Source organism: Rhinolophus hipposideros (assembly GCF_964194185.1).
Source record: "Rhinolophus hipposideros genome assembly, chromosome: 17".
Classification (NCBI taxonomy): Eukaryota; Metazoa; Chordata; class Mammalia; order Chiroptera; family Rhinolophidae; genus Rhinolophus; species Rhinolophus hipposideros.
The window spans coordinates 48,349,362-48,376,885 of record NC_138063.1 but is presented as its reverse complement, the minus strand read 5'-3'; the positions used below and the strand labels follow the sequence as shown (position 1 = coordinate 48,376,885).

Here is a 27,524-nt window from a genome sequence, read left to right as displayed (position 1 = left end):
ATGTTGCTTTATACACTTGAAACTAATAAAAAGCATGGTCTGGAGCAACAACAACAAAAATAATATCAAAAGGAAAACAAAAACTGTACACATACATATTTATATTTGAACAGAAAATTATATTGAAAAACAATTCTTGATAGTGATTTTACAACAAGCAAGGTATTTCTTTGGAAATCATTATAAAATAATTTATTGAATGCTCAATCTGTGCCACTAACACTGACCCCTGTGTTACAGATGATGAAACTTTGAGAGGCCATTTGATTTATTTAGGATAAACTTAACTAGTTAGTGGTGGATATAGGATTTGAACCCCCATCTAGCAAGTTCTAAAGCCTATGCACTTTCTATTTACTAGTCTTTTCTTCCTTTTTTTCTTTTTTACTTTAACATTGTCCCTTCTTTGTGGCTATTAAAAACAAAGGTAGAAAAAACTGGAATCTTACTTAGAAATGGTATGGGGAAAGTACCTGCTAATAATTGAAGTATTAATGGTATTTAATATAGCCTCTGTGTCCTTTGGGACTACCTGAACTAGATTTTTGTTGATATAGGTATATGCTGAGATTAATTCTTTTTGGATCTTTTGGAAATTCTCTGAACTAGATTATTCCTGGTGATTAAAACAAATTTAACAGCTGTCTGAGATACCCTTAAGAGCAGGCTTGTCTCAATATGTATTATTTATTAATAATTATGTATATTTGAAGTTCTAGAATTACTGTTGTCAATCACTGTGTAATCCCAGACCTCTACATGTGAAATCTCCAAAATAAAAACAACTGATTTCTTCAACTGGACAGGTGATCTGGCTTTTCATCTTCTAAATTTTAAGTGCTCTTTTTAACTAATGGTAACATTTGTTTGGTTGAGTGTTAGGGTAATGAGGTTTTTATGGAAGAAATTATAAAGGAAAATGAGATGTATATACATACAAATTCTATACAACAGAGAACATCGTAATAAACAAAATTAAAACAGAAATAACAAACTAGCATGTATTTGCCACAACTACAACCTACAGAAGATCTATAACAGATAAAGGAATTATAAAAAATAACCAGATACACAAGATCTCAGTGCAAAAACAGGCAAAAGGAATGAGCAGGTAATTCATAAAAGAGGAAATGGATATCCAGCTAAAAATAAATATATTAAATATATTCAGTCTCACTAGAGAACAAAGAAATTTAAAAGTAATGATGAGCATTTTTAACCTACTAAATTAACAACAATTTTAAGAGAGCTAATACCTCTTGCTGGTGCGATGGGGAATACTGGCTTTCAGTATGCTGGTACTGGGAGCAGAAGTTGGCTGCATTGTTTCGGAGGACATATTGATAGTACTTAGCAGCAGTGTTAAATTAACATTTACTTCAACTCAGAAACTCAACTTTTTTGCATTTCTTTTAATGAAATAAGCAGGAGCATTCAATTTATGCGTATGATACTCATGCTACTACTTTTAAATGGAGAAAAGGTGAAAGTAATCTAAATGTCCAGCAAATTCGGAATAGGTAAAACACTGTGGTCACAATTGTATGTAGACGACTGTAGTCACTTAAGTGCTTTGGAAGAACTTTAAATTACATGGGAGGGAAAGCTTACAATAAAATATTAAGGGAAAAAGAAAACCCAGGAGATTGGTCTTGACGGTTGAAAAAAAAATCACGTATCTATTAATAGAAAGATGTTAATAATTGTTATCTTTAACTTGTGAGTATATTTTCCAAGTATTTTTCTTTTTTTTACACCTAGTAATCATGTTACGGTCAGACAAATTTTAAAAAATAAATTCAGAAACTCCTGAACACTAAAAACTTCACTTTATGGAATGGAGGGTATTGTTGGAATGTCTTTTATTTGTAAGTAAACTTTTATTTTGAAATAATTTCAGATTTAGAGAAAAGTTGCAAACATAGTCCAGAGATAGTCCTATATACCCTTCACCTAGTTTCCCCTGATGTTAGTATCATATATGACCATACGACATTTGTTAGAACTAAGAAATTAACATCGGTATATCAACATTCACTAATCTGCAGTCTTTATTCAGCTTTCCCAAGTTTTTCTACGAATGAACTTTTTCTGTTCCAAGATCAGTCTAGAATATCACTTTGCATTATCATTGCACATATGTCTTTTACCATATAGTCTCTCATCTTGTTTTCTCATGGCAAGAAGTCACCAGTATTAACAATCACATTTCTTGAGAGTCACCGTGTTTCCTCACTTGCCATCAGCTCATCTTGTCCTCACCAGCTGGCATCTACATTCAATCATTCCCCTGAAACTATTCTTGTGTAGCTCACCAGGGCCTCAAGGTCACTAACGTTTTGTTGATTGAATGGCATAAGGAACCTCCCAAACCAATGGGAGCTTCCACGCTCTTATTTTTCTCACCCTTTAGATTTCACTTGGACATTAAAGCTGGTCTCTTCTTTGCTCCCTTTTTCTCAGTCTGCTTCTGATGGAGTCCCTCATTCTGTAATACCATCTTCAACTTGTAGTCAGTCAGTCAATCTAGAATCCTAGAGACATCTTGTCTCCTCCCTCTCTTTTACCCCTGAGCCTAGCCAAGTATCACCTTTATTCATCCTTCTTGATATCTCTCAAATAAAATCTCCCAACTTAGAGCTGTCCCTGGTCAATTTTTAGTTGTCTTTTCACACTTGCTCTTCCCGAACTAAAATTTCGCTGAAATTCTGTTAATAGAGTGCCTTCTATTCTTTCTTTAGAATATCATTAGAGGCCTGTCACCAACTGGCATTTGCTTGTAACCTGACACCCCATCCTTGTTTTGTTCCAGCCAAATAAAACAGTCTAGACCCTGCTGTCTGAAAGCTTGTTTCTTGTTCCTGGAGGGTTTTTCTTCTGACCTCACCCAAGTAGTTGGTTTCTTCAGAACCTCATTATCTTTTCTGCTTTCCTTATTTTGCAGTATTTTTCTCTCTATTCTATTTTTTTCTCAGCATATCATAGGACATTTGGTATTTAAAAATCAGTGATATACCGTGTTTCACCGAAAATAAGACATACCCAAGAAATAAACCCTAGCATGATTTTTCAGGATGACATCCCCTGAACATAAGCCCTAGTGCGTCTTTTGGAGCAAAAATTAATATAAGACCCAGTCTTATTTTTTGGGAAAAATGGTACTAGGCTATATCTTCCACTTAAGGTAAGTGTCTTTTAAAAAGGCAAAAAATTACCCGTCCGGTGGATAAGATCTATTGTTTAGTATGCTGCAGTAATAATTTATTAAAGCACTGAAGTATTAATTAGCTAAATGGCCAAAAGAAAAATTAACACAGCTTTCATAAATGCTTAACTTACTTCCAGGGAGCAGTTTCTGTGCTGGGTCATATGGCTCATTTAGTAATTCTAAAAGACTCAAAGATGGCACCTTGAGCATTATCCCTTGTGTCTTTTGTTAAAGTAACTAGTTTACTTCCTGGATATAATGACAGAAGTACTTTCTTGCAAAATAATTATATCTGTCTGCCTTTTTTGAACTTTGTGATCTGTTCATTCCTACCAAGGTAATTCCTTACCTCAGAATGGATACCAGTATCAGAAGGGGAAAACCAAATCAATTTACTTCGTCAGTTCTTATTATTATAGATGGCACTATCATTAAATCACAGTTAAATATTTAGGCATTTGGATATTTTGAACCTAAATATTACATTTTCATTGAGCCATGAAACTGTTGCTGAGGATAAATGGGACTTCTTTCTAAGTAATGAACATTTTATGGGGGAATTTTGATAATTAAAGCATCCACATGCACTTTTTAACAAAAATGCTATGTAACAAATAGTTTTCAGTATACATTTTCAAATACTTTCTTTGCTCTTGATACTGATTTATATAGGAGCAAATCTTTGAATTTGATCGATTTAGTTGCCAAACCTCCCCTTGTGGTATTCTGTTACTTTTGGGTAATTCACGGTGGTGTAAATATATACTCTCACAAAGGAAAGGAGCACATTTGTTTTCTTCCTGGAGTCAGTCAGTAGATAGTATTAGTGAATAAAACTGTATAAAGCACAAAGATAGGGCAAGAACTTGTATTTATAAATCCTATTCTATAAAGACCGCTTTTATGAGCCATGTTGAATCCTTTACTATGAAAGCAGGTATCATATTAAAATTTCTACTTCATTAAAGAACTTGCTGAGAAGCCTTCAGCTTATTTATGTTCTCAAACAGTCCTACAGAGGAGTCCACCTAAAGGCAGCACTAAATCCTACTGTGTCTCTCATTAGAGGTCCCTGATGGATAATAAGAGTATCGGACTCTGAAAAGGGGACTAAGTACCCTGATTTTGAGATTGATTAAGCAAAAGAAAATGTCACCGAGCAGCACTTAGTTCCAGTGGAGACCTCTGTGAAGTCTGGCAGAGTTTTCTAAGGCCATGCTGCAGAGTTTTCTAAGGGCCATGCTTCCAGTGGCCTCCATCCCCTGCCCCATAAAATACCCATCCTCCATTCCTGCAGGTCTTGTTTCTGTTCTAAAAACCAGAGGCTTGTTGCATTTTGAGGTTGAACCAAAGGATTCTTTCTACTGACATGCTTTGCTCTTTTAAAGCATATTTGATCTTTGTTCATCATAATTACCTTTGCTACTGAATTTAAAGCTGCTATCTAGGGGGGCATTTCAGTATTCATTTGAACCTGTACTGTTTCATGTGAAATATTTGGACTGTGGGCTAATTCATTGATATGACTATTTTTAATGGTGCTTCATTTCCCTGTGTTCTCTTAGCACTGTAGAGTGAAAGCATTCCTTTTTTCTAAAATACATTTTTAAAAATTTGAAACTATATCAAACTTATGGAAAAGTTATAAGTACAATACGAGAAATTTTTTTCCCCTGAATTAGAGAATAAGTTGCCAATCCAACAGCAGCCTTTCTGGACTAGTACATGTTGCCAGTTATTTTGTAAATGTCTCCAATTTTAGGTTTCTCTGATATTTCCTCATAATTAGATTCCAGTTATGCATCTTTTGGGGGAATATCTCAGAAGTACTGTGCTATGTTTTTGTGGCATCTGATCGCATGGTACACGATTTTGATTAGTCTCATGTTTGATGATTTCTTTGATTTCTTGATTAAAGTGGTTTCTGTCAGGTTTCTCCACTGTTTCTCCAACCAAGTCCCCACTCTGGGTTACTCCCCCAGGTAGATACCCTCAATACTTGTTTCAGATTCATTCATTCCCTGCTCTGTGCCATTCCACCACCTGTGGTGACACTTCCCTCACCCCCATAGGTTGTGATACTCTGTAGACTTCCCCACGTGTGGGTATTTTCCTTAACCCTTCTTCCACCCCCCGTCCTCCTATGTGGATATCTACTTTGTTCTGCCCCATGTAATAGATTCAGAACAGAATTGTTCAGAAGGGGAAGGGCAGGGTAGAAAGAAAGAAGGGGGCGGAGAAGGCCAGGCGGATGAGGAAGTAGAACATATTTTCATTCTTAAATAAGAGAAAAGCAGAAAATGACGAGTATCTGAAGCAGAAAAAAGAAAAAAAGACTTGGGGGTAAGTTTGAGTGTGGGGCCCTATTTAAGTCTCCCTTCACGGTGAGGGGCACGTGTCAGTAGATAATGATTGAAGCCCCTATGAATCAGGGTAATTACATTGTTAAGAGTCATCTGACAGGTCTGCTTTTCTGTGTATGTAAGTGGTACTGTCTCATTTCACTGTCTACTGCAGAACTGAGTTTAAGTGCAAACCCTCATTAAACCCTCATTCTTCTCCCAGGTCCCAGTGCTGACTTTGCTCCATTTCATTTTGACATGAAGTTCAAAGTTGTGAAGCACAGGGGAAAGTCAAGTATGAGAGTTGTGTTTTGAGCCTGGATGCCTGGGACCAATGTGGGTCTGATATTGGGATCTCCAGAGAATCCTGTGGATTTCCTTCCAAAGCCAGAAAGAGCTAGGAATTGGTGATTTGTTCTTGCTGCTTTGCTAAAGTTATTACTTGTTTTAGTGCTTAAGTGCAAAGCTGCATTCGCATGGTAGCTCAGTTTATAGAATGGGTGTTCACTTGGCATGTTCATGACCAAAATCTTATTTTTCCACTGATTTCCATATGTGTAATTGAACCCTATTGAAAAAAAAAAAAAAGCTTCCTCTAAGATAGCACCTAACTCACAATGAAGACAGTGCAATAAATAGGAACTTCGCTGATGTTCAGGCCAGGTGCACACAGCAGGTCGATATAGATAGGTAGCACAGGCCTGGGTATTCAGCCATGGTTTTGTCTTGAGCCTAGGGTAAATGTTATCTTTTAGAAGTCCAACTTTTAGTAATTCTTTTTCAAGAATGACTTCTTTTGTTATTTGAAAGAAAGTGTAGAGAGCATGCACTTAGAATCAAGCAGACCTCATTTGAATTTTGGTTTTGCCACTTAACTGACTGTGTGGCTGCCAGTAAGTTATTTAACTTCTCTGTAAGCCTCAATTTTCTTGTTTGTGAAATAATAGGTCATATCTCTTACCCCATAAAATTGTCAGGATTAAATGAAAAACATGTTTACAATGTGTGCAGCTGTTGGTAAATACTCAACAAAGGACATTTTTCTTGAACAGCTTAAATAGGGAATTTATGTATTAGTTTTTAGTAATTTTAGGTTCTTTTTGGTAAAGACTCATATTTTGCTTAGGAGATTCCTAAAGGATTGTTTGAAAACTATTTACTCTAGAGCGTTAGCAGTGGGTGAGGCATTTTTTTTAAAAGTGTTTTTATCCTACTTAAGAAAGAACCTATTTTTCTTTGAGGAATAGACACATAAGAAGTTTAAACTTTTAAAAACTCATTTGGTTGCTCTTTCCTTATATACCTGATATAACTGGAAGCAGCACAATATGTTTCTCACAGCCTTTGCTGAAAAGCCTCTTTGGGATGTAACTACGTGTAGAAAATATATATATTTTTGGAAAAGCACTTTAAGTGAAAATAGAAGGTAATTGATGATATTCTGCAGTTGTTCTGATGAAAATGAAGAAAAGGGAAAATGATAGTGGCATGGGTTTGGTGTTTAGTTAAGTGGAGCAGATTTATAAGGTATATAGGGTTATAAAAGTACACAAATTTTTGAACACTTGAGAATTTGTCAATTATTTGGGGATAAAAGATCTTATATTTGATTTAAAGTCATTATCATCTAAGATACGCTCACACCCAGTGGTCCTAGAGATATGAAGGTCTCCCTAGTTTGGTGACGGCCCACCAATCGGGTCCCCAAGCCAAGAGTTGTGTGGCCATCTCAACACCTTGTTTTTTTCACTTCTGTGTGGGCCGTCTGCTTCAGCTTCTGGACTGTTGCGTCAGCTTCTGGACTATTTCTCCAGTCTTTCTACGCTTTTCATCTTTCCTGCTGCTATTTGAATCAAAGCTTTCATCCTGTCATCCCTTACCTGGTTGTCCCAGCTGACATCTCTAGACCTACTCTTGAGATGACCTAATCCAGTCTCCACGATGCAGCCACATTGCTCTTTTCAAAACGTAAGCCTCATCTTGTCCACATCCCTATGTTTCCTTTGCTGAACACCTTTCAAATGCTTTCTGTTTCCTGTAGGGTAGGAGATGAGCAAATCCTCAGTAAGGTTTCTAAGACCTGGAGTACCTGGCCTTTCTTGTCTCTTTGGCCTCATCTCCAGCCAGGTGCCCACTTGTTCCTTGTGCTCTGACAGTGCTGGCCTTATATCAGGTTCTGCCACAGAGCTCCTGGACTTGCTGTGTTTCCTGCCTGGAATGCCCCTCCTTTTTCATTAGGAAAGCTTTCCCTGATCTCCCAGGCTAGGTGGGGGTAAAGAGGTGGGGGGTGGGCGTTCTACGCTCTCAAGGTCCTATATTCTATGAAATCACATAATATCATTTGTGATTATATTTCAGATTGCTTGAGTCTTCCCTTCTAGATTTTAAAGCTTGTGAGTGAGGGATCATGTCTATTTTTGTCCACTGTGTGACCTGAGAACTTAGCCCATACTGGGTCCTCCATAAGTACTTGTTGAATGAGTGAAGAGAGAAAGCGGTTGATGAGGCTGAAAGTTGGTTTGGGCCAATGGAGAAGCACCTGATTTGCTATGCTAAGCTGGTTGGATATTATACCATAGTTAATAAAGAGACATTGAAGCTTTGGGCAGGAGAGTGATAACCTCTCTTGTGGAGAGAGAACTCCAGGGATATCCCTGGAGTAAGGTGGGATAATGAGTGTGGGCAAAAGAGGAACTGAACGATCAAATTATTGCCAAGAACTCATAGGTGGTCCTGCTCATCTACTACAAAGCCAAGGGTGGTTGAGAGGAGGAGATAGATTCCAAAGATAGTAGGAGGCAAGAGCCACAGGATCTAGTAAATAAATGGCTGACTGCAGGGGCTAGAAGAGCGATCACCAAATGTAGTATAGGTACCATTCACTGACTTAAGGAACATGGCGACCACATTTGAGGGACAATGCTGGTTTTTTGTGTGGAGATTGAAAGCCTACGAAACATTTGAAGTGTCTAGGCCGGATGCTCGTGATAGGAGTCTGAGGGGCAGGTTTGTATTTGGGGTCATTAAGTGTGTGGGTGGTAGGTGAAGCTGTGAATGTGGGGAGACCTTTCTAAGGAGCTGTTAGCAGAAAACTGAGGATAACCTCTCGGGGTGAGGGGGTAGAGGGAGAAGGAAGAGAAGCCAGCGCAGAACCAAGACGGTATCCTCAGAACCATGGATGGTGTTCTGGGCAGGCAGGCACTTTGGGGTGGGCATAGTGTGCTGTTCTCTGCATACCTCAGAACTTGGCACAGCTCTCTGTGTGCGAAGCTGGTACCTAGAATGAACCAATCTGTGTGACAGAGATTTTGAAGTAGAAACATTTTTTCCACAAATAAGCATGAGGTTATATAAAGCTAGGTTTTAGAAGTCTGACATGCTGTTTTAATTTTGTTCTATGTTGAAAAGTATTCTACCAAAGATAAGCCATAGTTTGCCATGTGTTTGTGCTTTTAATTGTCTGTAGTTGTCTTCACAGTGCTTAGGATCTTAGGAGAAATTGCTTTCCTCAGATAGTTGTCATAATTAATTTTTTATGGTAGTAAATCTGAATTCAGCAGTACAGGATTTAATTTGACAAAGGAAGCTGTATTTTATTGATTATTTTTAAAACATAAGATGCTTGGGAATTAAAACCAGTTATTTAAATTAGTGCACATTTATGGCGTATCAGGGTAATGGGTCCATGAAAGAAGATATTTATGCCAAAACTAAACCTTGGGGAAATCACTTCTTTCATCTTTAAAATGATTAGGTGATTTATTAGATACCGCCCAGCCCTGAAGCTTTATGACTGTATTTAAAACTATTTCGGAGAGTTAACATCATAAGCTTTCCCCACAAAAAAATGGTAAGGTAGTAAAGGGTTTTTGATGCTGACTATTATAAATCAATTCCTTGAACATCACCTTAAAGAGATAGGAAAATATTAACTATGGATGCATTCTCCTAGGTGTTCTTTTCTAACTTCTATATTTTCTACAGTGAACTTCAGTACAAATCAGAGAATACTATGTGGTAACTATTGCCCTAAGCTAATTTATTATTCATAGATTTCTTCGTATTTTTTAGGCAAGTTAAATATGATTATTTGATCCATTTTCATAGTTACTGAGCATTTAGAAACTTTCTAGTGGTGAGTTTGAACAGTTTACTGAGCATTATTATTTATTGCTTCTAATGTACAGTTCTGTATTAGTTTCCTATAGCTATAATTTAACAGCTCCGACAGCAGAGATTTATTGTCTTACATATTGTCTGCAGGTTAGAAATAAGACATGGGTCGCACTGGGCTATAGATGACGGGTGCGCAGGGCTGTGTTTCTGGAGGCTTTAGGGGACGGTGTGTTTCCTTGCTTGCCTCTTTCAGCTTCTAGAAGCCACTTGCACTTCTTGGCTCATGGCCCCTCACTTCATCTTCAAAGCCGGCAAGGTAGCATCTCTCTTCCAGTCTGTCATAGTCACATCTTCTTCTGACCACAGCTGGGAAAGCTTCTCCTCTTTTAAGGACCCCTGTGATTACATTGGGCCCTCCCGGATAATCCAAGATAACTTCCCCATCTCAAGAACCTTGATATAATCACATCTGCAAAATCTCTTTTGCCACGTGATGTTAACATAGTCACAGTTTCTAAGGATTAGGATATGGACATCTTTGGGGGACATTATTCTGCCTATCATCAGTTCTAACTTGCAGAATCACTTTGGGCTTCCTTGAAAGAAATGGGAATTATTTTCTTCCTGTTGCAAAGGGAACAAGGCCATTATTGAGCTCCTTTAGCACATAGTTTAGGGCTTGTTAGTCATTAGGTCTACAGTTATTGCACTTTCTTGTTTCATTAAGAGCATCGTTCAAGTCAGGACTAAAGGCTCTCATTGTTAAAGAGGCCCAAAGAGTTCAGTGGAGAAGAGGCTGGTGGGGACCAGTGGGATCTTCACTGAGGGCTTTGAATGTGCTTTCTAGGAATTTAATTTTGTGAAACTGTTTTAGATGTTTTTACATTAAAGCTTTCCTATAAACAGTGCTAATTTATCTTTCAACTAAAAAAAAATACTCTTCATTGCCTTAAGTGGTCTGCTAATCAACTGAAACTCAGTGTTCCTCAATGGATTTTTAAAATTTACATTCACTGAGAATGATTATTGTTTTGAAAGTTAAGAGATAAAAGTATGATTTTGGAAAGAATTTATTTTAGAAACTTCTAATATCAAGAGAAAAAGCAATCTTGAATAGTATTTTAAGTATGTCCATTAATTACAGCCCAGCAGGGGATATCTTAAATAGAGGAAAGTCTAAGTTCTGATAGACATAATTAATTAAATTAATGAAGGCAGCAATAACAAATGGAGCTATTCTATATTTAACAGATTTCATTAGATGTCTGTGGGATATATAGATGAAAAAGGTCAAAGGAAATATATAATCACTTTATAAAGAGAATATTGTCATCTTATATAGATATATGTTAATTTGATGACTTATAGGTTGGTATTGATAAAGTGTTTTAATATCAACCAATAAGTATATGGGCCTTCATTAAGGAATCTCAGTGATGAAAGTTATTTTCATATATCTGCCTGCCCTACAACTACTGCATGTCAAGGGAGGTTATCAGATGACATTGGGAAATCTGCATATGAATGTGCTCTTTACCATAAACTTCACTATCACCTGTATATTCCAGTATTCAGATTTCTCTTTTCTTTCTTTTCTTCTTCTTCTTCTTCTTTTTTTTTTTTTTTTTTTTTTGATTCTTTAGTTCTTTACTCTCTCTTCTAGTGACAGACCTGGGCCCGCTCAGGAATCCTGATCCTCATTCAGTCCTGTTGTTAAAGGGACCAGTCATTTGTTTGGCAACTTTTTCTTGTCTTCATTATTTGGTTCCACAGTCCCCTGTCTGATTTGATCTCTGAATTGAGGTGTTGACTCTATTTTTTCCTCTCTCTACATCCTTTTCCTTCTCCATCTTCTCTTCCTTCCCTTCTTCCTTCCCTCCTGTTCCTTCTCCTTCTCCTTCTTTACTTGCTCTTTCCTTGTATTCTTGTACATTAGTCTGTCCTGGTTTTTATGTCTCAGTGCATTCTCTCTATCAGTTCTTCACTCTCTACCTTCCATAAATTTTGAGATTCCCCGTGTTTCAACTATTCTCTTCTTATTTTACAATTTTTCTCTTGGCGACTTCTGTTATTATCTTGATGCTACCCCAGTTTTTTTCTACCTAGCTACAGATTAATATCTCAGCTTCATACTGGAAGTGGACTTCCCTGGTTATCCTTCACAATATCAATTCACACCTTCTTCATTCTTCTTTTTCTCTTTGTTCTTGGTCTCTTTTAATGGTGTCACCATTTTCCCATTCTCCTATGTCCGAAATCAGCGTGTTCTATATGCATCTTAACCATAATTACTAAATGAGAGAAGAAAAATAACTAACGATGTAGGGGAAGTTTTTGAAAAAGTAGAAGTGAGAGAGAATGATATATGAATCTTTATAGCAACACATTTGAAACTCTGGAGGAACTAGATGATTTCCTAGCAAACTAATGATTATCAAAATATACCCAGGAAAAGGTTGAACATTTGAATAGGACATACAGCAGAAGAGACTGGAAGATGAGGTCCAGCCAGGGTCATAGCTGAACTGTTCTTAACCTTTAAAATAACAGATAGTCAAATTCTTCAAGGCCATATAAAAGCTGAAAATATGATGCCAGTATTAAACCTGAGGAACATAATACAAAGGAAAACAAAAACAAACAAATAAAAAACACAAGAAAACCCTCTAGATTATCAATGCATATCACATATAAATACAAATATGAAATTCTAAATAAATATTGGCAAATATAATCCAACGGTATATTAGAAATATGATACCTATTGCCAAGAAAGTTATAATATTCAGTAATATAAAATTCAGCAATGAAACAGAGTTCAATATTATAAAAATCTGCCAACAAAATTCATACATTCATCAACAAATTAAAAGGGAAAAGCCATATAATGATCTTTAATGCTGAAAAGGCTTTTGATAAAATTGAACTGTTATTCCTTACAACATTCTGATATGAAATAGGATTAAATATAATAAAAATTTTTTACCAAATTATAAGAGCAAATATATTAGCAATACACCAAAGTCATTTCAGTTGAAATCAGGAAATAATATTACTATCATCATTGATAGTCATTATATTAGGTTGGTGCAAAAGTAATTGTGGTTTTTGCAATTATTTTTAACCTTTTAAACCATGATTACTTTTGCACCAACCTAATATCTTTGAGTTTTTTAGTGAATAAAATAAACCTCAAATTTAATAAGAGCATAAGCTTTAAAAATAAGAGATGAAACCATATATGTATATATATATGTATATATATATGGTTTATATATAATGTAATATAATATAATATAATACTTTATTGCTTTTATAGGTGTAATATTTTCCCCCTTCAATTTCTATGTGCTGATGACTGACATACAGAAAAGCTAATGACTTTTTATCCTCTATCAACAATCTAACATTAATTCTATAGCTTATAATTAGATTTTCCTAGGTTTTCTAGCTATAAAATCATATTGTCTGCAAATACATAAATATAAATATATATATATATAAGTATATAAGTATAAAATCATATTGTCTGCAAATATATAAATATAAATATATATACATATATATATATATATACATATATATATCCAATTTAAATTGGATAAAGACATTTTATACTGACATCCCCTACATTCTGGTTGTATAGTAATAGTTGCAGAATCTGTGGAACAGAATAGAAAAACTAGAAAAAGATGTGAAAATATAATATATAAAAAAGATGGTAAATAAATTCAGAAGGACAAAACATAGATTATTTAATGGATTATGGTTGCCAAACTGGCTATCTATATAAAAAGGAATTCCAAAGATTAAAGACTTAAATGTTTAAAAGAAAAAGGAGTGTTTTTAGGATACTAAATGAACGGTCTAGGTATGAGGAAATAGTCAAGAGTGGAAACTGTATTCTATAAAAAAAGATAGATGTATCAAAAACAGTTTTTAGTAAATCTGAAAATTTTGTTTCACTCTCATTTTTGGAGGATGTTTTCATTGGATATGTAATTTTTACTTGATGGTTTTATGGTTTTCAGCATTTTAAGGATGCTACTCCGTTGTCTTCTTGCCTCCATTGTTTCTGATGAAAAGACATCATCACTGAAAATCACATAGCTGCTCCTTCTCATATTGCCTAAGCCTTTTCTGTGCTTTATTTTCTCTGTAATAATTATTGCCATCTGACTTGACATGCTATGTATTTTACTTACTTAATCTTGTTTATTGTCTGTCTTCACACACTAGAAGTTATGGTGGATAAAGGTGGAGATTTTTGTTTGTTTAGTACTGTATTATAACCTCCTAGCTCATAGTAAGCATTAAATTAATGTTTGTTGAATGAAAAATGAAAACTGAATGAACAGTATTTTCAAGACAGTGCTGATTTTTATGTACTGCGTTCTCATAGCCCTTAGCTCATGTCTCTGTAGTTGGATTTTCCTTGTGTGGTAGTTTTCTAGTTTCCAACTAAGTCTCAAGCTCCTTAAGGGCAAAACTATTCCCTTATGCTTCTTTGAATCATTAGTACCTAACACATGGTCTGTGTCGTAGAAGACCCTGTTTGTTGAATCAATGAGCACCTGGCTCAAGTTGTTTTTTTCTGTCTTATCATACATGACTCTCCCATCACAATTATCTCATGGCTCTTTGAGCCTGTCACTTCAGAAGATGAGCATTTCCAGTACACATTTCTATATGCATACCTGTGAACCATGTCCTCATCACCAGGTTGGACTAGCTTTCCAACCTTTCTCCTGTTTACCTCCAGACCCCTTGGACCAGCACCCATTCCTTGTTTTCTCATAGAAACCGTCCTGAGACTAATCTCACTTTGTTCTTGATCCCATTTTTTTCTTCAGCTTCAGATCTTTGCCTTTACCTGCATCTTTAGACAATCTCTGTACTCAGATCTCAGTTAAAGACCACTTATGTCCTTCCAGTTAATTTCTGTGGTCTTTGTTCATGTTTTACGTTTTTATCAAATATGATAGTGACTATTCTCTCCTTTTTGAAAATATTTCCTATCTCATTCATCCTGTTTCTGTGGTTGCCCCTTCTCACTGTCCTTTACGATTGTTTTTTTTTTTTTTATCCACATCTTCAACACTGCAGTTCCCTAGGCTTCTTTTCTTGGCCCTGCCTTCTTTGTGCTCTGCATATGCCCCCCGAGAATCTCCTCTGCTTTAATCCCCTCTACACTGAGGGCCACTAAATCCAAGTTTCCACTTCTGATCTTTTTCTTGAAAAATTAGTTATAAATGCCTCCTAGACAGCTCATCCTGAACATCCTTAGTTTCCTTTATATTTCAGATTCAGCATCTCTGAAAATGTATTTGTCTTGCTGTCTAAGCCTGCTCCTCTAGTTTTGTCTTGCTTAATGGCAGGCACAATTATAAACTCAGTTTTCTAAGCTAGAAGTGTCAAAGCCCTCTCCTTGCCATTTCATTGGTTGTCCAATATTGTCAAGTCTCCTTCAGATACCTCTCTGAATTCTTTCCCCTCTTCTCAATCCTCGCAGCAGCCATCTCAAATCAAGACCTCACCATCTCATGCCTGCTTGTTGAGACAGCTTCCTTTCTGATATCTCTATTGCCTGTCCTCCCTCCTTATTCTATTTCATCATCTCTAAGATGGCCACCAACAGTACCTTTTAAAAAAACACAAAAAACAAAAACTCAAACAACCACAAAACCAACAATATGCAGGGCAGAGGAGAAACAAGTTTAAAACTTACCTTGGCATTTGTTTGCTTAAAAACATCCACTAGTTTCACAGCACATTGAGGCTGAAGACTGAAATTCTTAGCACCGTGTTGTAATCAGATTCTGTCTTTTGAAAGGAAGAGAGATCCTTATTGTCAAAATACGTGTTGGGGGAGGTGGATACTCACGGAAATTCAGGAACAAACTGTGGCCAGAGAGTTCTCATCCTGCCCCTGTCTGTAGGGCCATCTGCAGAGAAGTCTGGCCCTCAGTCTAGGCGGTGGTTCTCAAACAATAGCTGCATCAGAGTCACCTGGAGGACTTGTAAAAACAGATTGCTGGGCCCCACCCCCAGAGTTTCTGATTCAGTAGATACCCAAAATTTTAAATGATGCCCGAAATTTGTATTTCTAATAATTTCCCAGATGACAGTGATGCTATCACTGTTATATGTACTTTGAGAATCGTTATCCTTTAAGGCACATGCTACATCATCTGGGAAGGTTTCTTTGATGATATCAATCAGAATTAATTTTCTTCCTGCTTTGTAGGCTTCTTCAGGTTATGTTAGAACAGTGGTTCTCAAATTTCAGCATGCAATAGATCACTTAGATGGGTTGTTAAAACACAATTGCTGGTCCCACCCTCAGAGTTTCTGAATCATTAAGCCTGGGGTATGGCCTCCAAACTTTGCATTTCTAACAAGTTCCTAGGAAACCTCCATATTAGAATAAATTGCTTACACCTTTCTTCTCTACTAAACTCAGATTTCCGTTAGTTTTTTGCATTGTTCTGTCAACTTGTTGCAACATCTGAGCATAGTGCCAGACATAGATGTATGTGGAATAAACTGATGATTCACCAAATTTTGAATTCTGAAATCCTCTTGATCACACCCCTCATAACTCTCAGTTCTTTTCACTCCTTTAATTCTGTGGAAGGTTTTAAAAAATATCATATTCTGTATTTTATTTAGCCCTTCCATTCCTTCTTATTCTTTTTCAGTTGTTTTCAGATTTCATGTGCCTCCAAGGCCAGTTGTGAGACAGGTTAGTTAGCATGCCGTTAGGTAGACAAGAAGTTCTCTGGTGGAATAAACAAAAAAGCAGCCATATCCTGAAACTCCAAGTTCTGGAATGACTCCTTCACTCCAGGACAAAGATATGAGATGTGTCTTGAGGTTAATAAATTATCTCAAATCCCTTTTGGCTAGACTAAGGAGCAGATCTGAGAGATAAAATTGGGTTATTTCGTTAATCCCTTCACGATGGACAAACTGGACAAACCTGATAGATGAATTCCATTAGAAGGCTCCAGCCCCCTTCCCCAAATAGACAAGGGAAGGTATAAAAGTAAGAGCTTTTGCCTCAGTTACTGGGCACCCCCATTTGGGACCCCACTCGGGAGCTCTGACCCTTTGCTTTCAATAAACTCTCCTCTTTTTAAAACTCTGCCTCTTCTGGGTCCGTGTTTCCAGTCTCACAAGACAGGATCCCAACACTCACTCACTCACTCACTCACTCACTCACTCACTCACTCACTCCAAAGTCCCCTACATCATTCGGGAACTCACGGAGACGTATTCCTACATCAGTTGGGGCCTCTTAAACATTTTATCTCATATTCTCTCGGCTTAGAGTCTGTCATCCACTTGGCCATCTCCTCATCAGTTCCCAGCTGTCTGCAAACTTCACCATCTGTTCCCATTCCCAGACTGCCAAGAGCTGATGGAGAAAGTCAATTAGTGCCAATCGCCCCTCCGCAGAATCTCCAACTTAACTGAGTGGGGCTCTCAGGAATGTTTTGTAGTCCTAGTATTTGATCTTAGTTGAATTTCTGTAACTCTCCCAACATTACCAGTATAACATTGACTCTTAGCAAATAGCCTCTTACGTAGTGAAGGAGATCAAGAGTACTCAGTGTAATGTCCTTCTGTCTTTTTCCCAGCACCCTAAAAGCACCTGTTTTTAACTTGCATTTATCACCTGCCTTTTCATCTGAGGGCCCTTCCTCTACCTGTGTTCTTAAAAACATTCTCTCTGTTCTGCTTATTTCCCATATTCTCTCTTCCAAGATTCTCATTTCTCTCTCTAGATTCATTTCCCTTAGCTGATGAAACAAAATGCCTCCTTCTTCCTATATTTGTTAAAAAGAAAGAAAAGGAAGGGAGGGAGGGAGGGAGGGAGGGAGGGAGGGAGGGAGGAAGGAAGGGAAAAAAGAAATAATTCTTTCCCTTGACTCTGTTTTTCCCCCTCAAGCTTTCATGTTACCTTTCTCTTCCTCTTCATTTGTAAATGTCTCAAAGTGTGGTCCACACGTGCTGCCTTCCCAGTACTTTGTTTTAACTGTTTGGCCTCACTATGACACCCTAGCTACCAAATCCTACAGTCTTTTCCCCCATCTTGGTCGTACTTGACCTTCTTCAGTATTCGATGGTGCTGATCCTCCAGCCCTTGGGAAATCATTGGCCACTTGGCTTCCAGGTCTCTGTATGTTTCCTTGGAGCCCCTTCCAACTCTGCTTATTCCTCTTGCTGCTTCTCCAGTTCCTTACTCACCTCTCATGTAGACATTCACGTTCTGTCCTTGGTGCTTATTTCTTACTATTTCTCCATTGCCTCTTTAAAAAAAATTTGAATTACCTTTTATTGGATATTATATATATATATATATATATATATATATATATATATATATATATACATACACATATATATATATATAATTTCAGATACCTAAAATTTAGCATCTCTGAAAATAATCCCATCTTTTCTACTTCATCCTGTGCTAGCTCTCTCAGTTTGCTAATCTGTTTCCCAGCATTGAACCTGAAGTTCATCATCTTTGCTTTCTCCTGTACCATCCATCCCCGTAAGCAGTTATTTGCCATAGTCTGTTGATTTTTTTCTGCACCGTCCCTCAGTTTTATTACCACCTTTCTTTAGGGAACATCCATATTATCTCTTGTCTAGACTGTTCTGTTATTACTCTCGGTCTTTAGCCTTCATCTCTCACATCCGTTGCTTCCTTACCTAGCACTGATTAGCAAATTCTGATATCATTTACCACTCAGAAGTCTCTAATGGTTCTCTAAACCAGTAGAATGAAGGTCAGACTCCTCAGGCGGACTTTCATGATCTTAGTTCTGCTTCCTCCCAATCCGGCAATCCAGCCTCTTCTCTGTGTGTTCCTGCGAGCTTTATGTTAATACTTAACAGATTCTGGCATTTGCAGAGGTTCTTTCCTTTTCAGCCTTTCTTGCTTTGCTCCTGCTGTTCCTCCCTGGATTGCCTGCTAAATTTCTGTTTGTCTCAAAAAGCAACGGTCTCCAGAATTTCTGTGTTCAGAATTAATCCTTTTTCATCTGTTTCCAGACACATTACTTGGGTTTCTTAACTAGTGCATATTAGCACTTGTGGCTGCTTATTTAGTCACCAAAACACTGAATCTTGCCATATAGCAGGTTGGGGTGACATTTACTGCATGTGTGTTTGCCCAGCAGAGTAAATGTCACATGAGGACAAGAGTCAAGTTCTCTGTTCATCTTCCAACATACAGTACCTGCTTTGCCTAGGGAGATTTTTAAGTTCAGTTGTACTGAAATGAGAAGCAGCCTGTATGTGCAAATGAAAAATGTTTTAGGTAGAGCATAGGAAAGTCCTTGCTATAGAAACATGGCAGAGTTATTAAAATGTGAGAGTTTGGAAAGTGTAGTTATAGTCAGGGAGCTGCTTCTTCAGGGGTTATTACCCAGCAGTGATAAGTTGTTAACATTTGGAAGATTGTATCACTTCCAGTTGGTACCACAAAAGAAGGCATTATTTATGTCACAGTGTTGTAAAATTCGTTGGCTGCTACTGACAATCGATTTTCTCACATATTCTAAGATGTTACCTGCAGGAGCCATATACAGTGTAACTTTGGAAATGAAGTTGAAATATTGGTGTGACAGGTTGTTGTTATGGCTAATGGACTTGGAAAGATACTGCTCTAAGACATGAGTCTTGAGACTACATGGTTTTATCCTTAGGAATGATAATTTATTCATTCTTCAACCCTGTCATTTTTAATTTTAGTTTAGAAAATTGCTAATAAATGTTGTGAAGTTTTCTAAAACTGGATGTTCTTGTTGCCAAAATGAGGCATTCGTCTATCAGTGATTTTTCAGCCTGTGCTCTCTGAGGGGAACGAATGGGAGGCTGAGTGAGCAGAATGTGAAGTGGCCAGAGTAATTCAACTTGTGGGGTGTCCAGTGTTGGGGCTCCTCACAGGATATCTTTATAAGAAAAAATGGGGTCATGCTAGAGAGAAATTTAAGGTTTGATAAAAATCACAGAGCTAGATAGCAACTAGGTCTCCTTCCGTATTTAAATAGCATGCTATGCTTTTTGTGTTACAGATTTTTATAGCAAAGGTTGAGAACAAACACACTAGAGTGCACATATGGACGAGTACTCATATAAAGAATTAAAATACAAAGCAAAGGATTTTTTAAAAAAAATATTATTAATTTAAATAAACTCGATTGTTCAGAACTCCAGATCTGAAATAATAAAGTAGGACACAATTGTGGTTTACATAATTTTAAGAAATTCCTCAAAATTAAGGGACATGTCATACTCGATTTTCAAGCGCTTTTTACTGGTAGCCGTTATAGCCCAATCCCATTAGACACTGTGAATGCTTTGTAAAAGGGATGCTTTTTTGAGAGCTAAGAATCTGTGTATCTCAGTGTTCTGCTGTCTATGGACATGACCTACCTCAGGAAAATGCAGTTGTACATTCATAAGTTGGTATCTATGTGCACACCCTCAAGAATATTAGTCAATGCCCCACCTTCAGCTTCTCCAGGTATGAACCTGCCACTCCTTGACCTGCGTGCTGCTTAGCTCCTTTCTTTTGCCATACTTGTAGATTTGTTTTTCTCAGCAGTGGACCCTCCTTCTCCACTGCGTAGAACGGTTGAATTCTCTCTCCTCTCACTGCCTGCCTTGGACCATTGCTTCTGTAGTTGACTCCTTTCTCTGGGTCCAGTGTGGTGCTTCGCATCCACTGCTTTTGTTATTATTAGCTCCTGTAGGCCTGTACTTGAAGTTGCAGGCAAGAAAAATAATCATGGTCAGTGGAGGATTCTGGTTCATGGCCATTGTTTAAAAAAAAAAACACAAAAAAACTGTGTGCTGCAGGAATGTGATATGTATGTGGTGACATGAGCTCCTGGTCGTAACAAGAAGCTAAGCACTTAGAAGCAGTTTGCTAGCATCTCCTGATGTGGCCTTGGTCATTGAGCTTGGCTTCTGCCATCTTGCTTTCCTGACATTTTACTTGGGTTGTCGTAGATGTTAGGTCAGCTGCGGGCATGGTCAAAGCGGCCAGAAGCCAAGTCATACCCCTCTGCCAAATTAGACCCCTCCCCAGGAACCAAGTCATTTCCTCTTTGCTAAATTAGACCTCTCCTCGCCTGACAGAGACTGGAGCCCCTAGCGTTTCCCAGAAAAGGCAGCAGACCACTGGTCTGCTCCGGACACAGCCGCTTCTGCCCGATCTGCTGCTAGGGGGACCTGCTATCTGCCACCTCACTCGGCCAACCCCCTCCCCCCAAAATTGCATATATACCTCCCTCCCTCTACCCTGGGCGCGACTTCCCCGACCCTGTCTGGGGACTGGTGAACCTCGCCCAGGAGCGCAGAATAAAGCACTCACTTTTCTCAACCCGCCTGACTAGACTCATTATTTCCCCACAAGCCTTACAGTAGACAAGTGTTTTTGTTTGTTTGTTTATTTTTGTTTTTTTCTGTGTTCTTTGCTTTCACTTTATAGCCTTTGCTCTTGCTAATCTGATGACTAGGCCAACAAACCTCAAAGTGTGTGTAGGAGAACAAAGCAAGATTCAGTGAGTGGTAAAGTGTAAATGTGTCATCTTGCTATTTCAGCAGGCATAAATTGCCACTTTTTGTAAAAGAGGTTGCAGTTTTTGCTGATGTGCAAATTTGGCTGAGGACAAGTAAACCAAACACCTCAGGTCTGCAGATCAGCTGAGGGAATCTTCCTTACTTTCATATGAAAGGAAACACACATACACCCCACCTCACACAGCTCAGACAAAGAAAGAAATGGCCCTGCCTATTTCTACATAAAGGAAAGTATTGCATTTCAGTGAGTGAGCTCATTAATTTCCCTGCAGACTTAATTTTACAGTAAAAGTTGCTAACTTAATAGGCATTTCTGCTACATCTTGATGATGTATACTAAAGTGAGGCAGTTTATAAAGTGGGAGTACATGGTCTACGAATGTTTAAATCCAGACTTTTCTAGATGTGTGACCTCTGTATGCCTCAGTTTCTTAGAATTATAAAATAAAGTTATAAATTCAGTGTTACGCATTACACACACACATACACACACACACACACCCCGACTCATGCACCCCAACGACGTGATTCGATGCCTGGCATATAATAAGTATAATTTAAGTGACATAATATACAATCAAATATATTTGTGAATTAGTAGTGTTTGGCGGAAGAGTAATAATTGCAACACTTTGCTATAGCCAGGGTGTATAGTGAAAAGAAAAGAAATTTAGGGTTTACAAACCAATATTCTATAAAATGAACGTCCAATCTACGGAATGTCTGAAGAAACTGCATAAAAATAAAGTAAATTTGATGCCTGAAACAGAACTGTCCCATAATTGGTTCCTTCCCTCCAGGAAGTTGAGAAATGGGTTGGTCATAATAGATACCTTTGAATTAATTTTTAAAGCAAGAAGTGCAATTCTAACTGCCTGCCTTCCTTTAACTCATTAAACAAATATTTATGGCCAGGCCTGATTATAGCTCCAGGGACACAGTGATGAACAAGACCAGCAAGATACCTTCTTTTTAGGACCTTACATTCTAATTCTAAATAAGCAAACTTGTTCATTTCAGCTAATGTTAATTTTGGCTAATATAATCCCAGTCATAAAGAATAAAGCAAGCTGAAGAAACATAAAAGGGTGATAGAATCCTTTAGAATCAGTGATGAGGGAAGGCCTCCTGGTGCAGGTGATCTTGGCATTCCCTCATCTCTCCTGCAGGCACTATATTGCTCACGCACTTGCTTTACAGAAATTTAATTCACTGAAAGTTGTTATTGTTTGATATTATGTTTTCTTTTCCTGATACATTTAAAAAGGTTCATTGCATACTCATGTGATCATAAAAGAAGGTCTTAGATACGATTTATTTCTGGTGAAATGATAATATATGACAGTTGGAAATAGGATTAAATTGAGAAATTACACACAATTTTTTTAAGAACACAGCTGTTGTAGAAAATGAGATATCTATATTTGCTTTGGAGCCAACACTGCTGTAATTTTTTTGTAAAGCATATAATTGTAATGTAGTAAAATGTTTATGTGAAAATAAGGATGTTGAATAATCTTACCAGATCATCTTCAGGGTTTGTCAAATTGCTTTCTCTGTTTAGAAAAATAAAAGATCTCATGTTGTGGTAGAAATGTCAGCAAATCTTTAAGAGCTATCGTGGGCCAACAGACTATAAGCTCTTCCATGGAAATCACACTATGATGTCTCACTGTTTTCAAACTAAGCAAGAAAATCCATCATGACAATTATGTTAGCCTTATTTGTTGATTAAAATTATCATACCTTAGTAAGTGTATTGTTTTGCAATAACAAGTTAGTGTGTTGTGATTGGTAAATAGTGTTGATGTGTGCGCTCTGTGTATGCCTATTTTAAAACTATAAATTAATGTATTTTTTTCTTTATTATCTGAGCATAAAATGCTCTCTTTTTGTCAGATACATGCTGGGGGTGCCAAAAAAAATGTATACAAGCGGACACTTTGGTCAACGTTGCTCAAGCAGTAGTTCACCGTAATCAGAAGTGTCTGGGTGCTGATGGTAACCACTTTGAGCACCTCTTGTCATTGCAGAAATCAAATGTGACTTGTATTCATCTTTTGTTATCGGTATATATTGAGTATTACAATCTTAATAGTTTTTTCCTTTCTTAAAATGTGTATACATTTTTTGGCACCCTCTTTATGAATATCAAAGGAAAAGTAATGTGTGTTATTTATTTGTTTTTCATCTACTAGACCAGGGACTGGCTTATATTTTGTATTCCAGCCGACAGCAAACTTCTTGGCACTTTAAGAGGAGCTCAGAAAATATTTTTTAACTGATTAAAAGTCTACGTGAATTCTTCCTGCATAACTTGATGGATTTTTACATTTGTTATTTCATTATGTTGCTTTATTGTCTTGAACTGTTTCAGATGTTTGACTTAGAGGTATATCTTACCACCTGTCACCACCAATGCTAATGCAGTTCTGACCTTTTACCATCTGTACCTTCTTCTGGAACAATTTACATCAAGATAAATGTTAAAAAATGTTGACGAGTCTTCGCTAAGGATGGGTGTGTGTGAGTGTGTGTGTGTGTGTGGGGGGGGTTAAGTAATAATACGTGTAGAGAATTTCAAAACTGTAGAAAGTAACAAATAAGGAAAGAATATTTATATTAATCCTACCACCCACATATAGCTCCTGTTAATATTTTGCTGTCTATTTCCAAATGTTTTTCTATGTGTGTGTGTTTTTATGTGTGGACACAGATATATGTATATTACCTTGCACAAAGATGGTGCTTTATAAGTATTTCAATAAGTGAATGTTTTAATTTACATAATCATTTGTATTTTAAAATTTAGGATTGTGTTATATATACCGTTTTGTCACTTTACTTTGATTTTTACTTATCCCAGAAAATTCTCAAGGTATTTTGTTATTTAAAAAATATGGATTTTGAAAACTTCATAATCATATTTGTGCATATATACCATAATTTAACATTTCTCCCATATCAATATTATTTTGCATTTTTGTTGTAATAATGTTGTGATGTACATTTTTCCATTGTATTTTATTATGATGCCTTCCTTAGCATGTAGTAGTAGAGGAAGAATTACTGAGACATAGAATATAAACTTAAAACAGTTATTAATCCGATTTGGTAGATTTTAATTATTTAAAAATGATATTTTTTTGAATTACAAAGGATAGCTAGCTATTCACCTAGAAAAAAAGCAGAAAAATAAAGTATAAAGAATATTGGGAAGAAATTTTTTATAATCTTGGCAACTAAAGATGACTTTATTTAAGATTTTGATTTATATAATTTGTCTTTTTATTTCCATTACATATTTTATCCAAAAGGATCATTTTTTTCATCAATTGCTTTTTTTTCAGAGTCATGTATTAGTAACATAGCTTTTCTCTGCCATTAAACATTTTGCTACAATGTAATTTGATGGCCAGTTATTAAAATGACATGTCTATACAATGTGTTTAATTAACTCCCACTTAGTGCACCTTTAGTTTGTTCTCAATATTTCATTATTATAAGGAGTTCTAAGATAAAAAACTTATGTTTGTCCCTTGGGCACATCCACTGTAATTGTATTAAGACAAATTTCTAGGAGAAGTGCTGGTTCAAAGTATATGAATAATTTTTAAGGCTTTGGACATATATTTCCATATTGCCTTCTTACAGGTTTGACTAATTTGCATTAGTAAAAAGAGATATGAAAGTGAAAAAAAGAGATATGAAAGTGAAAGGAGATTCTAAAAAAGTTTTCAAGTGATTCACCTTAAAATTAACCAAATCATCTTCTAGATGAACCTGTACATGTTCACTCTTCTGTGAGAGGAGTGAGATGTTCACCATCTCACTCATTGGGGTTGGGATATATTCATAAGCCTGTTCTAAAGCAGGAAAAGCTGAATACGGAGTGGTTAGATGAGTGCACTAAATGCTCACAGAAAGTGAGAGAGAAGGCTCTTATTAGTTGCTGGGTCTTCTTATTACCAATTTAATTAATTAGCCAGCTTCTTGGGTTTATCTTCAATTAAACTTTATTATTTTTCTGTCACTAATTGTTTCAAGAAAAGTCATTGTGTTTTTCTTTCCAGTTCCTTCAGCGGCTGCACAGCACACGTGGTCTTGGGAGCAGTACTTGAAAGAACAGAAGGCTATAGCCGCACCCGTTGAACTGTTTTCCAAGGTGAACCACTGAAGGTCTTGTATTTTTGCAAGGAATCAACACTTACGAGAATTAATTAAAATTAAGTTGATAGCACACCAGCTTATTTGAATTGTAGTTGCTGGAAAGTGACATAACGAAGCTAATCAAAGCCTTAGTGTTTTGGAATGTGTGCTCCAGAACTGGATTCCTGGGTTTGCAACCCAGTGCTACTACCTACCAGCTCTATGACCTTGGGCAAGTCATTCTTCCTCTCTGTGCCTCAATTTCCTCATCGATAAAGTAAGGAAAGTACCATATCTACCTCTTTGTGTTGTTGGAGGATTAAACCAGTTGTACATGTAAAAGACATAGGATGATTATGCACAAAGTGAACTCTCGATAAGTGTTAGTCTTTCTTTTTGTTAGCTGATACTACTTGCATATATCCACCCAAGGATCAGGCTTGAGGGATGTGTTTTGATGTGTTGCATGGATATGATGGGTCACCAGTGTGTTAGAGAAGACAGTGAGACCCCTGAATCCGATCCTGCCTGACTGTGAAGATGCCCAGAGCAGCTTATGGGAGCTCCCTTGACCAAGTCGCTCCTGGTACGGGGGACCTGCAGCTTTAGGGGATCATCTTTATCCAAAGTACCAAACCTACTATTGCCCTATTCTTCTCAGTCTGCATTTTCAGTATTTCAGGGGCAATTTTTGTAAGACATTACAACAGATCGGCATCGTTACATTGCATTTTAACCCGCAGCGAGAAGCGAAAACTTTATATTTGCTTCACTTTTCATGACATCTGTTGACTTCCATCTAGTACTTTTATAACGCGAAAGGGCTAATAATTACAGTTGTAGATGCGGCAATAGAATACGGGAGAAGATGTGGTACAAAAAGGGAAAGACTGAGAAACCAAGCACTGGCACCTCCCATTTAAGAAATAATAAATATCCTGTCATTGGTTCTGAACCCAGGCTTCACATCAGATACTTTTGTGAAGCTTTGGAAAACACCCAGGTGTGGGTATTTTCAAGACCTACTAAATTGGAACCTCAGGGGGTGGAGCCTGGAAATTTGTAGCTTGAGAACCTCCTTGGGGCTTCTGTGTTCAGGATAGACGTCTACTATGGTAGAAGGTTTAAGGACTATCCAGTTCCTACATAGAAGTTAGGTCCCTTCTACCCTGCATTGGTGCCCCTTGGTGAGACTTAGGGAGAAAAGATGTCTTCTTCCTTTTCTTTCATGTTTCCTCACAGTGCCTACTCATATGATGAGTCAGTGTTGAATACCTCTGTGAAACCTCCTCTGAGTGTTGAGGTCTTTAAAGGGGGTGGAAGTGACTAGGGCAGTCCAGTGTAACTCAGGGCCAGCCTCTCCCTCTCTTGCTGTGCCCTTGCTGCAGTGGCCACTGCAGGTCAGCAAGAGTGGAGTGGGCCCGACCAGGAGCTGGCCAAAGCCCATCAGGTGCCGTGACCCCCAAGGGCAGATGTAGTCCAGCCAGTGTCCAGGATTCGAGGTTCAGAGGCCACAAGTTAGGGTTGAATGGGATCACTCACCATCCAGGGTCTCAAGGCCACCAGAAGTCATGTAGGAACAGTCAATGATTGAGGTTAGAACTTACATGTAACAAAATTGGCCATGAATAGAGCAGTGTCTTAGGAAGAAGACCTGTGCTATTTCCTCAGATCAGAATCCTAGGACACAGATCCTCTCTCATCTCCACCAAGGATTGAATCTGATATTTGGGCATTAGGGGTGAAGCTTGTTCTAATTTCCAGAGCAAGGCAAGTTTTGGCTTATGGTGGCCAAGTGTTCAATTAATTCTCTGTCCAGCTCCTACATTCTCCCCCTCATCTCTGCCAGTCATTGTGCTGACATTATTTCTCAGAGTTTCTCCTTTAAAATCCTTTAAGTTGCATCAACTAGTGTAAGAACACCTGCAGAAAAGAGAATATCTCTCCCACATTTTTTCCTGTGACCAGGTGTTAACTAAAACACCACCAACGGGCAAATGGGGGATTTCTATTCCTGAAATAAATCCTTATGGTTATTTTGGGTACTGTGTAATAATTGGCAATGGGTCATATAACTTTCCGCCCTCAACATTACAGAGATC

General features: G+C 37.4%; 1 protein-coding gene across 3 annotated transcripts in view; it reads left to right on the top strand.

Annotated features, from left to right (window-relative positions):
• Positions 1 to 27,524, top strand: part of L3MBTL4 (L3MBTL histone methyl-lysine binding protein 4) — a 460,291-nt gene that overhangs the window by 127,098 nt on the left and 305,669 nt on the right. For all 3 annotated transcript variants that reach the window (XM_081078814.1, XM_081078815.1, XM_081078813.1), the window contains one exon: positions 25,347 to 25,438. In XM_081078814.1, coding sequence (XP_080934940.1) covers positions 25,347 to 25,438 — 92 coding nt within the window. The remainder of the gene's footprint in view (positions 1 to 25,346; positions 25,439 to 27,524) is intronic.